Here is a 21561-nt window from a genome sequence, read left to right as displayed (position 1 = left end):
AGTGGAAAGGAAACACACAGTGGCAGTAGAAGTGTTACAAATATTACTTATATAGGGATGGAAGGAAAGAAACACACTATTGCTGTTAAACATATTTTGATATGAACAGGAATTTTACACCATCACTTACTGTACATGTTCACCCTGTTCTGTGATATTTTAGTGTCACGTTCTGTCCTTCCATTTCAAAACATAATGTTCTTGATAGCTGAAACTTTTCTTGCGTTTCCCTGATAGGAAAACAAGCATATAGGCCCGGTGTAAAATATTCTCACCACGGATTGATAAACATTAGCTGAAAGCAAAAATAATGAGTTTTGGCTGCGTAAAACCCCGGCACATTTAATGTGATGCAGTGGTTAAAAATAAACTAGGCCATTTAGAGGCTTCTCTCCCACTTGATTGATTAAACATTAACCTGCTGGATCTGGGATATTTCTTATTAATCACAGGTGGCACAGACTTAACTGAGCATGAGGAAGGCATGTACAAAAAGACCCACACAGGCAGCACACTATAAAACACACACAATTACGCATGCATGAAATCATGTAATCATAACGTATGCCGTTTAGTGGATGCTTTAATCCAATGAGCGATGCAGTTTTAGCCCTGGCGGACCCAGTGGGAGTCAAACATCTAACTCTGGTAGTGCAATTTTACACGAAGACACACACATGCACACACATCTCCATATCAAGCAGCACATTGTGGGAATTGCCATGACCTAATGCATTTCTTATCTTTCATTTGATTACACATTTCACAGAGGAAACCATTTTCCTCTTGCCTCGAACAAGATGTCCAATGAGAAAACCAACCTGGACTACAGAAGTGAGTATTTTGTGAAGGAGTGGGTGGCAGGTCTGTGATCTTGACCTGTTAGATACACTATACAGCAGCCCCAAATCCCATAAAAGTAGAAACAGTAGAACAGACCAAAATCTCTATCGGACCTTCCTATTTTTCCCACAGTCAGTGACTGAGCTGGATCACACTCCAATAACGTCACTGAATATTTAGCCACTGTAGCAGGCCCTTGCTTTGATCTAGCACTGATGTGGGTGGCCAGTATCCACAACTACAACAGTTTTCAATTTGTGTCTGACAGAGCGCTGAACCTGCCTCCGAAATAGCTACGTTTTTCTTGCTGTAACCACGGGTGACTTTTTTGTGCCCAAGGAGGCTTTTATGAGAAAATTGACAAAGTAAATATCCTTTCAGCTGTTTCCCTGATGAATAATGTACGCAGAGGCTGATGGAGCTCTTTCAAAAAAAAAAAAAAAATCTACAGCTTCAGGGTTGTCCCTGCGCATCAGCTGTCATCGTGTGATGTGGGTGGCGGTCCTGGTGCCGGGGCTTAAGGCAGCACACAGGTGCCCTTTTCACTCCCAGGCCGAAAATGACAAATTCAATAAACTCAAGACACCTCTCCAAAGCACCTATGGAATCAAACACACCTGACAAGCGGCTGAAGGGCTTCTTCCTAGTCGCTCTGACATCCCATCTTGACGCTCAATATCAATATCTCCCCGGCTGTAGAATATCTTTCCATCTCACTAGCATGCTTTGACACTGTGAGAGAGAATAAGAATATGTGTCAGAGGTTGTGGGACTCGAGGTAAGATTGCGATGAGGAAATTGAATCTGTGAGATGACATTAACAGAGAGTGTCCCAAACTCTGTGTGTGTTTCAGCTGCAGAGCAGACAGGCCTGGCTAGGGTTACCAACCGTAATTCTGATGGTGAAAGGGCCACAATCAGCCTACTTAATCTCGAAGCTGTTCTTTAAAACCAAAGAAAGACGATCTGTCTCCATTCTACTGTACAAAACAAGGCAACATGTGATTCATCGTAAAATGGAAATGCACATTAAATTAAATTTGCCTTTAGGGGCAATGAAAACAACGCTTGACTGCAGGTTTTTTCCCTGATAACAAAAAAGGTGCTTGTATTCTGTCAAAAGACCCAAGTCTCATAAACCTATCCTGACCTGAAAGAACAAACCCTAGACATCAAATTTTAAAGAATTAGCATTACAATGGGCTAAATGTCCCCCTTGTAGTAAAAGCTCAGTAAAACGGCCTTGCAATTTCAGTGGTGATGATAAACTGGGAGACGCAGATAGCAGGAGCACTGTGCGTGAGACAAACCCTCACTGTATGTTCATTAGCATCCCTGAAGGTTCCCATCTGACGATGAGAGCACTGTGGCTGCTCTGCAAGCATGAGTGCCTTATTAAAGAATGGGCCAGGGAGCCTCAAGTTTGGTGAGTCTGGACCACGAGGAGCACACATCAGGGCTCCCACCTGTTTGTCTGGGTACTCGTTTGACACAATAGGTCATGAAATGCAATATGGGCCTGTGCTTCTCTTTCTCACCACACAAAAGCCAAGGAACGGATGAACTGCAAGATAAATGACCTTGTCATTTGGATAGTCTCCAGATTGCTGTGCCATAAAAATAAACCATGCAAAGACAATCTCCAAACCCTCATAAGACCCAAGCACAACTTCAATGGAGAACAAACAGAAGCAGAATAAGGAAGGGGAAAAAAAGTGTCTGGTTTTGGGCAGGATGGATATTTCCTCGAAGACTTTGATTACTCGTCTGTGATAACTGTGAGAGTGTACAGGCCTGAAAAATCCTGCTCCGTGTGTGTACTTACAATCTGGAGGTCTTGTCTTCCAACCAGCTGTGTACACGCTGCAGACAGACTCCATTTTCTACAGGAAGCACGATGAGAACCACAGGAAGATAAAACCGGCATGAAATGGCTGGAGGAAAATGACAATGCAAATTAGGGTGAGGCTTGTACAAATATAAAATATAGAACAAATACAAATACAAATACAATAAAATAAAGTTACAGATATCAGGATAAGAAAGCCATTTCAGTAATAAAAACAAATTATCAGTGATAAGAATATAACATATTTAATATCTGAAATAATTATTCTCACTGAAGTAACATAGACATCACCACACTTCCAAACTTGCCTGGTTGAGGTCTAGATGGAGGAAATAAATCTTGAAGTCTATTTGTTATGGAGTTCAGCTATACCAGTATGAAGACTGGATATCTTCTTAATCAGAGGCGGAGAGTTAACTCATACTTGATTTAATGTGATTTAGACTGATATGTTCAACATTAATATGTTTAAAAGCTCCAGGGAAATATGTTCTTGTAGGAAGTAGACCTTTGAGCAAGTCCATCACCTGAGTGTGATTGACAGCATGGGCAGGTGTGGCTGTGTATCCGGGGGAAAGGGTACTGCGGGCGCCATAAATGAGGCTCACCATTGTTCTCTGTGGGTCTTTGATCTCCCAGCGGTGGGCCAGAACCTCAGTGGGGAGTCCAGGCCGGGGCCCCAGGCTACGGTTTGTATCAACTCAGGAGGGCTGACAGCACAAGGCTGAAGATGTGGGAGGGGGGTCCAGCTTCCCAAGATCGCCTCTGTGCAGCGTAATCTCCACCTGATCTGCACACTGAAGGACTGTGGAGGGCAGAAACAGGAGATATTAAACAGATTTGACTCCTGAATTTAATCCCCATGAAGCTACTGTTGAGGAGTCAAGAAATGTTTTACTTGTTTGTTTCTTTGGTTTCTTTATTTTTTATTTTTCTCCTGACAGACTAGAATGAAAACACTCTCTCTCTCTCTCTCTCTCTCTCTCTCTCTCTCTCTCTCTCTCTCTCTCTCTCTCACACACACACACACACACACACACACACACACACACACACACACACACACACAAACACAATCCATCCAAATTTGATCCTAAATTGTTTCTCAATCAATTCAGTTCAGAGTAACAAATTCTATTATTCTGTTTTTTAGATGGCATGTGCTGTAAAACTTGTTTTTTTTACAAGTTTAATTCAGTCACGAGAAAATACCCAAACCCTCTAAAACCATTTAAGCCATTAGAAAAGTTTACTTTTTTGACAAAACTAAGCAGTATGAATTAGATCATCTGAACTAGAATTGAAAAAAGTTACAAAATAACTTACACCGGAAACAAATGATGTTGTTTTTGCAGTGTGACAGCTGTGCATACAGCCCTTACTTAAGGCCAACCCTTTAATGAACCTTCAAGTGTACAGTAAGTGGACAGGAGTGGCTTACAGCTAAAGAGAGTAATGCTTCTTTGCTGATGGTTCCCATCCTCTCCAGACACTGCAGCAAAAGGCCATCAAGCCATTTAGCTCAGACGAGGGAAAAAATACCCAACACTAAAATAAAAACACATTAGATAAAATGTTAAGAATAAATCAGCTTGTCTAGGACAAACACACTCCTGCATATTTTTATTTATTCTTAACATTTTAGTGTGAAGCTGTGAAGATGCAGCACATCTGAGTGTGTTTATAATATAAAGTAGATAATCTCACCACCCTGGAAGCACATTGTCAGTGTATAGCTGCAGAGCAGTGGATGAGACTCACAGCACTACAATAAATTGTGACAGTGAACAGGGCAGACTGGGACAGCCCCTCTTAGTCTGTAGCGATTGTGTTTCAGTGTGTTCGCCCAGCTCTTCCTGTGGTGCTCTGTGTTGTGGAGCAAAAAGCCACTGCTGGGAGCCACAGTGGAAGAGATCAATTGTACACATTCCTGCCACCTGAGATTCAAGTGTTTCTGTAATACTGCACAGCTCAATCGATACCTAAAGCGAGGAAACGAGAGGGAAGAGCCCAGTCCATGCTTAGTCCTGGGACTCCTCACACAGAGATAAAGCATGTATTTACTCCTGTATATTTTCTGATTCCCACCTGTTAATAGCCCACACACAAAAATATGACTCACCAGGCTTTCATTTAAACAATCATTTTATATATATATAAATATTTTATATACAATTAATTTAGACCAGGTTTGACTATTCCTGCAACACTACTGCTAATTTAATTATTGTAATTTTGTGAATATTCAATTTGTTGGAATTTTAAATCTTCTCTTTTATTCTTATTTATAATTAAATAAAACTTTATAAATTACGCATTAATAACACCATAATTATTATTATTATTATTATTATTATTATTATATTATTATTAATAATCATATTAATAATAACTTTTAAAAAAATAAGAAACACGGACATTTATATAAAACTGGAAGTTAAAGTTGTAAATATGAACTAAGTATTTGTCATTATTGGCAGAGCTAAGAATGTGGAGCAGTTTTATTTTTCTCAAGGAATCTCTCAGGGAGCCGATGTACTGCACAAACAGAGCTCGGTGAACAGATGTGACTGTTAAAAAAAGAAAACAGTCACTGTGGGCAAGGATCATTTAGCTCCGACGTCTTGAAATATAAAACGTAAATATTGCGGATTTCGGCTTTGTGAAGAGGAGGGGAGAGCGCGGAGGATGCTGGACAGAAATTAACAGATCCTGTGTTGCAGGATGTGCAACGATGTGTTAAATTAAATGCAGCTGTTGAAATACAAAAGAGGAAAAAAATTCAGTTTGAATTTAAAAAGAAAAAATGCAAGGCAAATGCCTTCAAAGCCGTCAAAGGCTTTATCCGGATAACCGTGTGATCGTTTTGACAACTTCTTTTGGGGCTTTGTAGCAAATAATTAGATTGTCGCATTCTTAATGAAACGTGTATTCCCTCAAAAGACTGCATCACTAACACCTTAAAATGCTGAATTGTGCCTGCTTAACTTTCGTGTCCATGCATAATAACACGTTTTCCCCGCTGAGACTTTTATTTATTACAATTTGGTGAACGTGTATAAATAAATGTTAATGAGGGAACCTTTTCCTCTCCGCGTTAAAAACCTTGGGTATAATTGATCATCGAAAATTAGCGATAAATTGGCGATTTCAAGGACTGGCAACGGAAATTATTTGGTTAAAACTGCGATCATGATTTAAATTAAGAAGCGAAGTTCACACCATCAGTGACTGCATCCACGCCCACGCTGCTGCTGTTTGTCAAACTGAAAAGATTTGCACAGGCTGCACAACGGCCCTGAACAGACATTAGTCAAAGGGGGAAAAAAAAGTTATTTTATAACCATTCCTCGTCTTCTTTCAAATGGCTGTCAATGCATAGTGTGTAAAATAATTGTCAGTATATTTTCATTAATATCATAAAAAACGGATGGAATAAAAGCACACAAACACACAATGTTTCTTTTGGAAAACTGATGTATTTGATTATTAGAGTAAAGAATTACAGTATCTTAGTTGTTAGTAGGTATTAAAGTGTAGAGAAACTGGACCCATAAAGATCTTCCAACTTTCCAAGAAAGTGCATGTAACAGTCCGAAGGTTGTCAAACCCAATATATATTTATATTTATAAAAACACTATCATTTTGTCCCCTGGCCATGATGGACTTCTCTTGTGTGAGCTATATGTACATTTTCTTATGAGGGAGTTTGTATTTCCACATCTGAACGTATTTACAGAAGCTTCAACACATAACTTGCACTTGATGTCAGTGAGGATGCTGGGACATAGCAGCAACGTGGAAATCCAGCTGAGAAACTAAAGGAGAATCCTGCTCATCTGATTGGCTGTCTCATTTCCAGAACCAGGAAATAGGCCAGACCGAATGTTCCCTTCTGTCTTGCTTTCAACAACACCAAAAATACGAGCAACGAAAAAAAGAGATTGAGGGAAAAAATATGGAAGTAAACAAAAAAGTAGAAAGTACAATACAACAGTAACAACAAAACAAGTTACACTAAAGAAACCCTTGAAATGTAGCAAACTTCAATGTTTTGTCTTCCTTAAATAAAATAAAAGTAAATAGCAATTGGAAAGAAAGGAACTACCACATCAGTCATTAGTCCCTTGCCTGAATTTCATTGTTTTGTTTTGATGAGGGGAGGGGGGCATGAACACACAGATGTTAGACCATCTACAGAAGATCAGTGTACATTATTTACAGCAAGCCTGTTTGCTTATTACAGGGCTAATGCATCACATGAACATCGACAGTTCGGTTATAGCTACTACAGACAGAAAATAACTTAATGCCAAGGTAAGGTTATCTACCCAGATATTCTAAGTTTCAAAAAGCACATTTTTAAGCACCCATACATACCCATTCTGGCTTTAAAACAAACAAAAACCTAACTGTTAATGCTTCCACTTGGTTTCAAGCAAGGTTATAATCACTAATAAATAAGCTCCTTAAAACTATAACATGTACATTGTACAAAAAAAGCAACTTGTCTTCACACTCATGTTCGTAAAGATTCAATGGCGAGCAAAGCAGTTCAGTTGATTTTGTCCCTGTCTTGTTCTCTTTCTTTCTCTTCTTCTGTGTGTGTCTACATATGTGTACAATATGCCTTTAGGCATCTTTGTGTGTCTTTGCGCAACTGAGGACATACACTCTAACTGGTGACAATTTCTTTATTGTCCTCCATGAAACGTGTGAACCGGAAGTGGGTCCCATTCTCTGTGTTGGCCATTTTCTCCAAACCAGCAAGAGCAGCGTTGGGCTCCATGCTGTGTAGCTTGTCTAGGCTGCCAGTCAGGCCACCAATGGGAGAGCTACCCCCATTTCCCACACCACCTGACATGGGTGGGATGCCTCCATTCTGGATGACAGAGATTTCATTTGTCTTCATTGCCAGGCCGTTGGAGAAGGCTGCAGCGTACTGGTTCCAGAAACTGGCCGGGTCCCCATTGCTTGCCCTTGATGCCATGTCCTTCTGGAAGATCTCAGGGAACTTGACTGGGTTGGTACCCAGGAAGGCCATTGGCCCATCCACGGAGAGCCTGCGGCCACGTCTAGCGGGTGCGCTATTCCACATGTGTGTGCCCATGTGAACCTACACAGAGAGCGGGAGGCGAGAGAAAGGGGATAAAAGGGAGGGAGGAGAGAGACAGAGCAATGAGAGGGATGAAAATTAGTGATGTTTACAAACTTGGCCACAAGAGCTGCACATGAGATGATGCAATGGAAAAAATAATAATAATGCTCAACTCCAAATTAAAATAGCTTCACACCCTGGGTGCAGCAGACCAGTTAGTTGCCTATGCTGTGAGAGGTACTGGCATGGTGTAAACATCTTATTTTGGCAAGAATGATACATGCTGTTTAATCTAAACCTTAATTTGCTCATCTCACAAGGGGACCACAGGGCTTTGGGTAAAATTGCACTGTCCAGTTTCATTGCACTGGCCAGTATTGCATCTGACATTTCACCTCTGCCAATACCCTTTACATGACAAAGACATTTTTTCCCCTATTTTTTCTGCTTCATTATCCTTGAAAGACGCATTCAAATAATTATGCTTTAAGGTATTTTATTTACAAGACACTTTTCGGTGTTTACTATAGTGGAGCAACTTTAATTAAAAACTCAAATATGTCTCAATAAGACCAGTTTCAACCAAAAGCCAGAACTTAACATGCATTCCAAATTCCTCTCTAGGATTAAGGATTTACAGACTCTAAATGAACTGCCACAATTTTATTTTTTAAATTCATGCAATTGTCCCAGATTTCTGTAGATCATTGAAAAGGATCCTTTTCTTAATGATTTAGGCCTGTGACAGTTCTTACAGAGTGTGTTATGGAAAACTACAGACTGAGCTAGCACACAATGATTGCCTCTGATAATTAATTCTGCGCACTGAATCATTCTTAGCTGATTACATTCAGGAATTTCTACCCAATAATCATATTAGGTGCGTGATTCAGCCTTTCCACTAGGGTATTTTTTTCTCAGAGAGCTGTGCCATTAATTAATTATACAACATTACCACCTCTTGATGCCTAGTGCACTGACATGCCATATAAAACTAAATAGCAGTTCTGAGACTCATTTTTCACAAACATTCTCATGCACAAACGTTTAGGAGCCCAACAGTTCTGAATGTTGTAACATTTACCTTGAGGTTTCCTTTGGTGGTGAAAGCCCGACCACAGATACTGCAGGCAAAGGGTTTCTCCCCTGTGTGGGTTCTCTCGTGGATCTGTAGAGCACTGGAGGAGGAGAAACATTTCCCACAGGTGTTGCAGAAGTGTTGCTTCGGTGTCCTGCGTGGCGGAGCAGCAGAAAGCACTGGGGAAGTGGAGGCAGATGATGTGACCAAGCCAGGGGGCATGTCCTTGGTTTCTTGGTGGAGGCCATGGAGGAAGCCGTTGACCTCTGGTTTGTTAAGAGAGCCTACAGAGAGGAGGGAAGGGGTTGGGCTAGAGGAAAGGCTGGTGTTTGAGGGCTCAAATAGCTGTGAGGGCAGGTCTCTCATTTGATGGGTTAGCATGTGCTGCTTGAGGTTGCCCTTGGTGGAGAAACCCCTGTTACAGGCCGTGCAAATAAATGGTCGTTCTTTGGTATGGCTTCGATAGTGAATGTCCAAGGCACTCTGACAAGCAAAGGTCTTCCCACAGATGTCACAGGATGTGTTCTTGATGGTGCTACGCTCACGGAAGGCAAATATCATGCCAAGGGGATCTTTTGAGGGATTGACAGATGTCAGGTCCAGGGCTCCAATGTTGGAGGGGTGAGATTGCAAGAAGCTTGCACTGGTGTTCTCGAAGGATAAGGCCCTCTGGTGCCTTTCTTCGAGGCTTGGGGATTTGCGTGGTTGTGGCTGCAAGTTAGTGGGGGATGGCGCCTGCATGGAGGAGGTAGATTCTGACACAGCTGGACTCCCGGCGCTTTGGCTTTCAACATCCCCTCCCAAAGACGAGGAGTCATTGGTGAGGCAATCCCCCTCAACCAAGCCATTTGCCATAGCCTTCATTTGGCTGACTTGTAGCTCGTGTATTTCATTATTGTGGGCATTCTCTTGGCCATTTTTCTCTTGCCCCTCCTGGCAAGCCATTTCATGGGGAGCTGGTGAGTTACATAGACTGTCATGGGAAGCATCAGCTGACATGGGTGTGTCTGGCACACTGCTATCTGGGCCCTCCTCCATTCCTTCAATGTTGTCATCAGAGAAATTGTCCAGATCATCAAAGTTTCTCTCCTCAAATGAGCCAGTGTCAGAGGCCATGGACTCCGGATAACTCTCTGGCAGAGGGGTGTTGGGGATATGCCCACCCATGTGCATGCGAATATGCTGCTGCAGAACCACAGCATTTGTGAACTTCTTCTGACAAATAGGGCAGGAGTGTTGGACTCTAAGAGGAGGCATGGCCCTATGGACGCTGTAGTGGGTCTTAAGATTTCCCTTGGTGGTAAACGCCCTTCCACAGACTTTACACTTAAATGGCCTTTCCCCAGTGTGAGTGCGATAGTGCATTTTCAGAGCACTTTGGCAGCTCAGCACCCGGTGGCAGATGACACATTCGTTTGGGTCTGTCACCTTCCTGTCAATGTTCTCCACAAGCTGCTGTAGCTTGGAGGTCTCTGACCCCTGGAGAGGATCCAGGATGCCTCCAAAGGGGAACTTAGCCTTGAACTGATCAGACATAAGAGGCATGAGTGGGTTAGTCATCATGGGCGGGCTGTTAGATGTTGTGTAGTCGGCAGTGCTCTCTGAGGCAGAGCTCACATTTGTCATGAAGCCTGAGGAGTGACTGCCTTCTTCAGTTTTCCCATTTGAGGTAGGCAGAGTTGCACCTTCAACCTCTTCAGACACTCCATCATTACTTTTAGCTGAAGGCTCAGACACACCTGAGTCACTCTTTGCAGTAACAGAAGGGCTAGTTATGGCTATTGAATGATCTTCCTTTTTGATGAAATGTGGCAGGCTCGGCATGGTTGGTGGCAACAGCATGCCGACTGAGGAGGTCAGAGTGGGCAAAACTGGTTTGCTGTCCAGCCAGCTGGTGACAGGTTTCTCAGGGGGCATAGACATGCCATATGGAATGCCGGTACTTGTTGGTATGTTGTCTAAATGCTCAGGAACAGGGTAGGGGTTCATCTGGATGTGTGGGTATTTTTCTTTATGACGCTGGAAATGCACCTTCAGGTTACCACGGGTAGAGAAGCGGTTGCCACAGATATTACACTTGTATGGTCTCTCACCAGTGTGAGAGCGCAGGTGAATTTGCAAGGCACTGTCACTCCCAAACACCTTGCCACAAAACCTGCACTTATGCTTGAAGAAAGCCTCATCAGAGCTGCTCTTTTGTTCAAATGAATTGACATTTGGCGGCTTGCCTTTTGTCCGCTGGGCCAAAGCTGCTAAAGAGTTGAGGTCCTCTACGGTGGTGCCAACATTGGGCAGAGAGCTGGAGAACATGGGGTTTCCAGGTGGGGGCTGAGGTAGAAGGGGATTCACTGCAGAGCTTAACAAGCTACGCATTCCAAATGCTGGCGTGGATGACTTAGCTAGGGAGTTGCTGAGCTGAGAGTGGAGGCTACTCATATGACTCGGCCTCTTGTCAGAGGACTGGGCATTGACTGTTGATGGCCCCAGTGTGCTAATGCTCTGAGATGTCTCACTGCTGCTTGGGTTGGACTGAGGTAGCTGTGCCGCTGCAGCCAGCTGCTTTAGGCTGCTAATACTGGCTGACTGACTAGCCAGGTTCTGCGCTAGGCCTGCGGCTGCAGCCAGCTGTTGGGAGAGATGTGAGCTGAGTGTAGTCAGTGGGCTGGCAGCAGGCCCCATTGTGCCTGGAGCAGAAGTTGGGGGCACCTGCATTTCTGGGGACTGGGAGGCCAGTAGCAGTATCTGATGGCGAATCTGCTCAATAAGCTGCAGTTGGTGGATCTGTTGCTGTTGTAGGGCTAGGAGCTGCTCCATAAGGGCTGGCACTGCCACCCTGGGGCCTCCAGTGGAACGGGCCTCTTGAGAGAATTGGGCCACAGCAACTTTGGTGCTCTGCAGATTTTCAATTATGACATTGCTGTTGATCATGGAGAAGTTCCCCAGTTCAGTCAGGTTACTGAGCTGAGGAAGAGGGGCAGAGATAGCTGAAGTACCAACTGCAGGGCCAGAGGAGGCTCTGACACCATGGCTGCTGACTGTGTTGATGGGGCTCCCGCTCTCTGTATGACTTCCTTCCTCTTCATGACTACTGCTCATTCCGGAAACGTCTACGTCCATGGATTCGTCTTTTTCAAGAGTGTTAGACTCCAAATGGTCACTGCACTCTGTTTGATCAGTGTTATTAGTGGTGTCATTCATCTGGTCATCAGGATTATGGGGAGGTGACCCAGGCGAGAAAGTTCCGGTGGGGGAGGCAGGATTTTCATTCACTATCAGAACTAACTGATTCTTAGTGCAATTCTTCTGGTGTTCCTCAAGATCTGATAGTTCAAAGAACTCAGCACAACATCTGCTACAGACGTGGGCGTCTGACTCCTTGCAGGGGGGGTCCTCTGAGCAAAGTTCTGTGTCCTCTGAAAAAGAGGAAACAGAGGATTAGTGATTAGAAATGTTTTGCAGCTGAAGAAGCAGCTTTATCTCCTCAAATTCCATTGTTGTTAATCTTAAGTTAATCAGTTTTACACTTATCCCCTTGATGTGTTCACAAAAACAACGATCGAAAGGCAACAATAAGCCAACAGAAATGAGAAAAGGCCTTTTTCAATGCAGTGGCCTCTGAAACATGATAAGAAGGGATACAAAATCAATGGGAACTACTCAAATATTGCTTAAAAGTGATCTTTGAAGATGTACATCTGGGTTTCATCAGCCCAACCAAAGGTAATCATTTTCTCCAGATAATCCATCAAAATATAGAATAGACTGAAGTGAGGACATTGGGTCTTAATGAAATTTCATAGAAAGGCATTGATTTCCTATATTCCATGCCCTTCAAAGTCTACTTGTCCACTCGGCGCAAACCAAGCATTTGAAGGACTTATTAGACTTTCAATTTGCTGTCAACTTTGCTCATTTTCAGCCAACTATGGGCATCTTGGACAGGTTATCTATGTCACTAAACTAATTTGTATCCACTCAGGCTGCTGTCACAGTGAGACATGAACAAACAGAGCCTGTGGCATCTAGGCTGTTATGTGCACATACATACAACACAACAAACTAAACAAAAGAGAAAAGTAAATGTGACTTGCATATAATATGACATCATTTGTCATGGCTAAAATGTCTGCTGTCTAATAATATGAATAAAAAAATACATACATTTTTTAAAAGTCAGCAGACTTTTGTTCCATTATTGTGAATAAACTTTAGCCCAAAAACAGTAGCAACCATAGAAAAGGCATTCACCGATAAATTCTTCTGGGGAAAAAAACTATTTGTTTAAATAAACGACATGGTCAAAACTTAAGAGTAGGGTGGAACATCAGAATTCACGCATCACAAACTTGCCAAAACTGAGAAACTGGACACACCAGCTCAGTATAAACACAGAAACCTCTATTATCATTGACATGAAAATTCAAAAAGAATGACTTTCAATGATGACGATGAATGACCCTTTCAAAAGTAAAACAGGTTTTTTAATTTTCTATTTGGATAAACAGGACGAGTCAGTGAGAGAAAAAGCAAGACGACACCCTGCCCCCAGAGCCACTGCTGTGCTCCAGACTTTTCTTATTCTTTTTCCTCTTTGTCACACTAAAATCTCGCTGTTTAACATACAAGTTGATTTACAAATTGCATTTCTCTATGAATCCCTTTCATTGCGGCTCTGGCCCCTCGACACTTTCATCAGGGCCAAGAATTCATTTGCAAATGAAACCCAGAGAAGTGCAGCCCTGCCCCACAGAGAGACAGGATGCCTTCCCATTGTTCGCGCAGCATGGGAGCGGCGGGGATCGTCGGCACAGCCTGGCCCTGCTCATCTCAGTCGACTCAAAGCAGATCCTGTTTAATTCAGGGATTATCTCCCTCAATGTTTCTCTGCTCAGAGACATCAGATAACGCAAAGTTGCCATGACAGTAAACCCTGGCCCTCACACCACCAAACCATGCAAACAGGGAAGACTCAACTTTAATGATAACTTTTCATGTTAAATCCCCCCTTCCACCCGCCCGTCTACCTACAACCCAAGCAGTAATTTTGAAAAAAAAATGGATTCATAGTGTGAGAAATGTGTGGATTAAATGAAAACCTTTTTTCTTTTCTTAAGGCTGAATGTACACAAATTAGTTTGAAGAGAATCCAATCATATGACACTGAGTGGGATGAAAGTAGGAGCCATACAAAGAAGGAAAAAAAAAACTTTTCTCAAACAAACTTCTGGAAAGTGCTTAATTAATAAATACATAAAATATATGTGTATGCGTAAATGTACGCGCTCAATTCTACACAGAGAATACGTAAAAATATGCGACACCACAATGAATAAACTATTTGAGAAACAATGGCTTACAGTGAAATTAATTAACAATTTCACTCATACACATTCTGTAGAAAGGGCCTAAGTGTGTGTCTTTAATTAAAATATTTTTCAAACAAAGATGACAATATTCTATTGTAGTGTGCATTTCCAAAAATCCTACAAATCAAAATATTCTCAAAACAACACCCAAATGCAAAAAACATTACGATAACAAAACGATAGAAAAAAGAAAGTGATGACAAAAATATTTTGCGCATTTCTATTTTACTAAACTATGAAACTGGAGCAAAACATTTTCTTCAAAAACATGCACTGCATTGGACAGTCTCCCCTTCACCAATTATGTCTTAAGTTTGGAATGGGAAAGAAGAAAATAACAATAATGCCATTGCAGCTGCAAAACATAAGAATCATTTTTTATCAACAACTTAACAGCAACAGATTTTCTCTTTAAACTGTGCAATACAATGTTTTACTTTACATTGCGACAAAAAAAGGATCAAAACTAAATCAGTGCATGACTACAAATCCACTGTCCACATAAGACTAGTATAGCAAACAGCGCAGATGCTAGCATTAGGCTTAATTCCCAAAATAGCAAGGATTAACTTCGAATTAAAATTAAGATAAAGTCAAGCTGGTATAAAGATGGAGTCTGTAAAACTTCCATAGAATCTCTATCAAAAGCACAATGTAAGCAGTGTGCAGGGCTAAAGGGCGTCAGGAGAGACAAAGAGCAGAGAACAGAGTCTCAAAGAGAGTGACCAAAGTCTGAATATGAGAGACAAGAAAGCGAGGATTAGTCGAAAAAGTTGACGGAGAGCTTTGAGAGATCCTACATTATTTTTTCGCAGGGGGCCTCTGTGAGCCTCTTGACACTTGTAACTTCAGGAGGGTTTCTGCTCTCATCGTCTCCAGCCCTCCGGACTCATCCCACTGAACACTAGATGGGGTTCCGCTAAAGCTGCCGTGGTCCAGGACAAGACTCAAATCTAAGAAGCTCTGCCCCGGTGACATGCTTAAAGCTTAAGGGGAGGGAAAAAAAGGCAAAGCAAGTCCTTCAGGCTACACCTAGACTCACACTACATAAACACTGGCAAAATGACAAGCAACTGTACTCTCTGTTTGCAGGGAACGGTGCAAAGGGGGCTGCCCAACCAATCTGCCCTCTAGGGGGGCCAGTCTGATAGGGCAAAAGGGGATGGCCACAACATTGATAAGGCCTCACACTCACACACAGATACTTAAATAAAAAGCAAAGGCCTTGCTGGGCCGCCTGCAGCTCCGATCAGCAGGGTCAATGGCGTGGTAGAGAGGAACACACTGGGCCCTGAACTCTCATCACCTCCACACAGAGGGACACTGGCAAAGGTTAAAACAGCTCAACATCCCACCCTCTGTGGCTCTCACTCCGACCTCCCAGTAACTACGTCCCCTTAGCATCACCGATATTCAGTCAGAAATACAATGACTTTCTGTTTTCACTTCCGGCTACTACAACTCTCTGCACACAGCACAATTGCTGTGAGCACTCTCTCAGCCAAATACCCCAAAACCTAAAGACAACATGTCCATATCCTTATAATTACACACACACACACAACACACTTGCAACAATATGAACATGCGGCATAGTTTTGGACATAATTGATAAATTTTGTTTTCTGCAGTCTGCCAGGGTTGGTGACAAAAGTAACTCTTCATTAAGTTTATTAGATTTAAAGAAAAATGCAGAAAAAAACAGCACTCAGGAATTAACTGGGTTTTGCATTAATCATCAAGTTCCTAAAGAACACGTGAAATGGGCTGTAAATACCTTTTCTATGCATGGCTTTCTCCTGAAAGAAGCAAGTGTCTCTTTCAAATTACCTGCACATGCTTTTCATGCAGCACTAAACACAATGTGGCTTTGAGACTATTTACATTGCATATATTACATTTATAGGCCTTGTCCAACAGGTCTAGCCAACGCCAAAAATAATTTCTCATTTTATCTGTACCTTCTGGCATTTGTTATTTTTTGTACAAATTAAAATAACGAAAAATATAAATGTTGTGCAGCAAAATTCGATCACACTGTATGACAGACCAAAGATACGCCTCCATTTAATTTAAGAAAAGGTATTTAAATTACTGAAAAATAAATGACCATTATTTTCTTGGTGAGTCCTTTGATTAAAAAAAAGTCGGTCAACAAGAATACAAGTTACAACGCAACGTCCTGTTACGAAATCCAACCGTTATTGGCCTTATCTTACAAGCCCATCATTCCGTAGTTTTGATGTTTTTTGTCTTAAGTTTTATATTCTTTTCAACAAAATTGTAACAATTTACAATTAATTGCAGCTTGCCTGGCTATTGCTGGCCTCTGAAACTCTGAGCTGTAGTGCACACTCCTGGATTTTCAGTGGTGAATGCCACTTTGTATCAACTGATTTTACATGTTAGGCACAACAGCACCGTTAAGAAATTATTTCGCCTTGAGAATAAATAATTATGATAGTTATATTTTTCCCAGCAAGCGTGAGCTTCTCTAAAGGCGTTAAAGTACAAATTAACAAGTTGATTTATCGATGTGGATTTTGGTTGAGAAAAGTGTAAATTATTTGTAGCAAACCAGAACTCGAGTGTGTGTGTGTGTGTGTGTGTGTGTGTGTGTGTGTGTGTGTGTGTGTGAGTGTGTGTGTGTGTGTGTGTGTGTGTGTGGGTGGGTGGGTGTGTGGGTGCGTGCGTGTCTCAGTGTGAGCAAGACTTAATTTCACTATGCTCCTATTTGAACAAAAGTGTAAACGATGAGTAAAGCGAGGGGATATTTTCAGGATCCGAGAAGGATGTGTGTTCATCTGCGCTCTTTACAGCAGTTTGCCCTCCTTTCAGCCAACTTTTAGCAATAAAGCCCTTTAGTGTGCAAACAGGCAATGGCTTAATGAAACGGATTTTCATAAAAGAAGTAAAACATTGTACTAGTTTACAGTGCAGGACTAAAATAAACGGACGGGGGGATTGCTGTGTCCGGGACCCAGGAAAAGTTGGAGTCCCGGCAGGAGCGACAGGGTGGTCCATCTCGGCGCATCGAGAGCGACCGCTGAACGCAGGGAAGCTTCGGAAAGGACCGAAAACTAAACCGGCAAGGCATAACGGGAGAGTTTCGAAGTTCATTTAAAAACACGATTTAAAGCTTTAGTGTAAAATAAAAAACTTCTGAAACTTTTAACACAAGCGCACAGCAAACCTGAGGAGGAATGCGCCCTGTAGCTACTTTCGTTATTATCTTTAACTTATTTATCTTCTGTAGCCTCTAGTTAAGTTTGGGTAATAGCGATAATGGCGTCTTTAGTGTGGAAAAACTATAAAAGTAGTTCTAAATTCCTCTCTGAGCTGGACTGAAGCGAATTTAAGAAAAATCCTGAGCATTAAGTTTTGTGAAAAGTGTATTTTATCACTTAGACTCTGGAATTTGCAAAGAAACAAACTAAAACCACAAGTATACAATCCAATTCAAAGTATTAACTTCAACCGCCAGATGTGGCCACAGACACAATAAAACACCCCAAAAAGTGCGATATTCTTGCTGCTTGGGTAAAAGGAGCGACAGGGCTCGGACTCACCATTGTGCTCCGATAAGGGCAGATGAGGGTCGGATTGGAAGTGTTGCGGCTTCGCTTGTTTCCTCCGCGACATGCTGGCTGGCACATCAGCAGGCAAAGAATAAAAAAATGACTACAAAACCTTCTCAAAAATTACGTAAATCGAGCCCATCCACCGCGCATGTGCCCCGTTATGATTATCAATAATGCTCTGCGATTAATCATACGGGGGGCTTCTTTGAAAGGCGATTGGCACCTCGCCAGCCCCCCTCCTATTCAAATGAAGTCTCTTTAATCAATTAGCTCCTGATTTGCTGGGGACTCTTGTCTCTCTCTCAGCTCCCACCCAATGAGTTGATCCGTATGGGGAAGAAAGGCTGGGTTTTCCAAACTCCCTTTAGATACGGTTTAACCCCTTCTGTTAGCCAAGTCAACGCTTATCTTGACTACTACAGGGGAATGTCAGAGTCTCGAGCCAATGCCTGCGACAGTGTCTTTCAATCTTTCACATTGATCAAGCAGCGATCACAGTGTTTCTTTGCTTTCCCCCCCTCATGTAGATGTGGAGTGACTGGACGCTCGCAACTCAAACCTCCGCGATCTCCAACCAACTTTCTTCTCTCTACAACTCGGCAGTCCGTCCTCCGGTCTCGCATCAAGATCGTTGTAATTCAGCTCTTGTTGTGTTGCACACCGACACCTACTCTCTCAGGAGTTTCAGTCGTGGCTCCCGGTGCGCTAAAACGCAGCGTAGCGCGAGCATGTTCCGTGCGTAAATGGCACCAGTACGCGTTCCCAAAAGTCCACAGTGTGTTCCGACGTCCCAATCAGTTTCATTTGATTATTATTAGTCGAAAGGGGGGTTAGTTACTAACACGTTTTCATCACACACTGCATTCCGCGAATAAACAAACTTTGAGGGCCCGTACAGCACTGGGACAATGTGGAGCCCGGCCCATCGACGGTCTGATTGGTCACCGAGCTATTCAGTCATGCTGCCATTCACCTCCACCTCCTCCCTCCCTCCCTCTCTTCTCTCGCTCTCGCTCTCCCTCCTCTCTCTCTCTGTCTCTCTCCCTCGCTCTCTCTCTCTCTCTCTCTCTCTCTCTGATTGCGCACAGCAGATTCAAACGCTTTGTGCGCACCGGGACGATCAGTGGTAAAGACAGCGGAGACAAGTCTGTTTATCTGAATAGGGACAAATAAAGCTTTTAATTTCTCCCCTAAACATTTATTTTTTTTAGCGAATGCCTGTCTCACACTCACGTCATGTGGACTAATTTCACACCATCCATTTAACTATTAGAAAAATAACTTGTTTGTCTTCATATGGTCGCCATCCAGTGGGTTGTCTGATAAAACCAGTATGGATGACTGTATGATCTCCTTATCAAAAGTTGGATGTTTTGAAGGCCTTTTGTTTCTTTTTCATTTCAACAAATGTGAGTTTTGTACAGGTAGTGTGTCAGTAACTGTGAAGGCAAGAAAACAATGTCTTAATCATCACTGTAAATAAGTTGTGGATCACTCACGCACTACATATTATTATTATTATTATTATTATTATTATTATCGCTCTAAATAATGCACTAACAGGACTGCGCCTTCAGTGGGGATGTTTTAAGAGGGCGAGAGGTCCCACAGGAGCATCATGTGAGCGCTGAGTCAAGTAGATTTATTGCGTGAAAAAGATAAACGAAGCTCTCAGTCGAGCTGATTTTGAGAAATGAAGATAATAATGTTACTATAGGTGATGCCTCGGATGCCATTATTTTTCACTGAATATTTAAAGAGCGGCTGCAGGCTAGATGGATCTGGTCCTCTCTTGTGTCAGCTATCTTTTAGTTTCGACTAGCCTTACTATTTACTTATTTATGCAAAAAAGGAAAGAGCAGGGGGGAAATCAAATACTTCTGATGGTTCCAGTGATCTGCTTTATCAATGCCTTATGTGAAATATTTAATATATTTTTAAATGTTACACATATTTTTGTAGTATTGATAGATATCTGAAGTGCCTTAAAATCTAATGTAACCAAATCGAAATATAGGCTGTGACTAACAAAATCAAACAGCAAATGATCATTAATAGGGGAAACGTGTTTCTCTCTCTCTCTCTCTCTCTCTCTCTCTCTCTCTCTGTGTGTGTGTGTGTGTGTGTGTGTGTGTGTGTGTGTGTGTGTGTGTGTGTGTGCCGTTAAAAAGCCCGTGCAATTATGTGCGCTAAACTTGAAATTGCTGGGAGAGGAAAAAGGGGTCTGCAATATTGTAATGTCCCGGGCGGGAAAATCAATGGCCAGTTAATTGATGTGAGTGTTGGTGTGAGATTGTAAACAGGGTGATTTGCAGCCCAGCCGAGCGGGAGACATTTTAAATGGGATTCACTCGGGACGGTGAGGATACAGTGTTAACAATCATGGGCTGAATGACACAGACGGACACAGTTTGGGGACCCAAGAGACATAAGTCAATGTCAGTGCCTGGAAAAGTTTTCAACTTTGACTTAAAAGATTAGTTTTTAGTCATTCAGGAGCAGTTGGCTGGATTAGCTGTTGATTACAAAATAATATTTATAATATTCAGCACAGAATTAATTGTACATTTGGACAGTTTTGTCCTTTAAAGAAGGAAAAATGAGGCTAAAGTGAATTTTCCGTCCAAGATCTTCATGATTTAAATAAAAGAATACATCATATTAATAACATATATATGTGTATATATATACATTCTAAATCTAATATTAATTTATATTTTCATATAAAAAAAAAATTAAAAATTTATTTTTTAATTAATCTAATAATAATTAAATAGCCACAGCAATATAGCCTACCAGTTGCTGTTTGTCAATATGAAAGATACTGACTTCGTTCTCTGCTGAGGAAAATGACAGCAGCATCTGGCGCATAAAAAGTGCGCATTTGTCTGCGCAATCAATGCTGTGCGCAGCACATCACAGAAGGTCCGGCCGGGTGCCATCATTCACTATTATCACTGACACCCCATGATTGATCATACAGCTCAGAAACAGTGCGCGTTTGGCCGCATAATGTGATAGTTAAGGCGGGGAATCTCCCAAACCCGAGTTGTTAGTGATCCTCACACAGTGTATTTGTGAGTAGAAAGCCCCCTTTTCTGTGTGACACCGCATTCAACACGTGGTAGGTTTCTATTCACGGTCCTGCTCCCTGCTCGACGCTATGCCTAAAGAATTACAACTAGCTGGATCAGGCCTTCATCTAGGTCAGCTGCACGTGTGTATGTGTGTGTGATAATGGGAGCCTGAGTGGCGAGACGAGGAAGGGACAAAACTTCTAGAGGTTTAGGGTTTATAAGGGTACATAGTATGTTAACACAAGTGGAGGACTAATTCACAAGGCTGTTGGTACTTGTGTCATTATTACACACCATAATTATTTGATAAGTCTGATTTACATACCATCACTTAAAGATAATATTTAAAACCCTTACCCCCCAAAAAAATTCTTATTCAAACTTAAGGCTACAGAATTAAGGGATCCCTCACATTTGAATAAAAACACAGAAACATCATGTCAGCAGACACAGATGGCAGTTATTTAATTACATATAATATACTAAATGTAAACATTTTAATGGCAAACTAAAAGTATATTCTTGCTATGTTAAGCTTTGTTTTTTATTAACAATAAATGCTAAAAGCCTTTGACCTCCATCCTTCCCAACACAAATATCAAGAAGTGCATGGCCTTATTCATGGCATGCTGACGTCTTGCAAAAGGATTAGGAGCTTGATTAAAGGG

At 42.0% G+C, this 21561-nt stretch overlaps 1 protein-coding gene across 2 annotated transcripts; it reads right to left on the bottom strand.

The window, feature by feature from the left end:
* Positions 1 to 6151: 6151 nt before the first annotated feature.
* On the bottom strand, positions 6152 to 18698 carry sall1a (spalt-like transcription factor 1a). Of its 2 annotated transcripts, none has more exons than XM_051379335.1 (3): positions 17805 to 18698; positions 8876 to 12282; positions 6152 to 7809 (listed from the first exon to the last, which is right to left on the bottom strand). In XM_051379335.1, the coding sequence occupies exons 1-3, from the start codon at positions 17875 to 17877 to the stop codon at positions 7369 to 7371; spliced, it is 3921 nt and encodes a 1306-aa protein (XP_051235295.1). In that variant the 5' UTR covers positions 17878 to 18698; the 3' UTR covers positions 6152 to 7368. The 2 variants fall into 2 exon arrangements, with proteins under 2 accessions (XP_051235295.1, XP_051235296.1); XM_051379336.1 differs by lacking the exon at positions 17805 to 18698 and adding an exon at positions 15036 to 15220.
* Between the last annotated feature and the right edge of the window lie 2863 nt (positions 18699 to 21561).

This window comes from Dicentrarchus labrax, unplaced genomic scaffold (assembly GCF_905237075.1).
Source record: "Dicentrarchus labrax unplaced genomic scaffold, dlabrax2021, whole genome shotgun sequence".
Lineage (NCBI taxonomy): Eukaryota > Metazoa > Chordata > Actinopteri > Moronidae > Dicentrarchus > Dicentrarchus labrax.
The sequence above is the reverse complement of the archived record's forward strand: the minus strand, read 5'-3'. Positions and strand labels throughout refer to the sequence as shown.

Excerpts from the sequence above, each read along its gene's own strand:
- sall1a (XM_051379335.1), bottom strand. The coding sequence starts at position 17,877 with ATGTCGCGGAGGAAACAAGCGAAGCCGCAACACTTCCAATCCGACCCT. Across the intron at positions 12,283-17,804 it reads GCCCTTATCGGAGCACAATG|AGGACACAGAACTTTGCTCA; the intron begins GTGAGTCCGAGC and ends CCTCTTTTTCAG. Across the intron at positions 7,810-8,875 it reads CCACCAAAGGAAACCTCAAG|GTTCACATGGGCACACACAT; the intron begins GTAAATGTTACA and ends CTCTCTGTGTAG.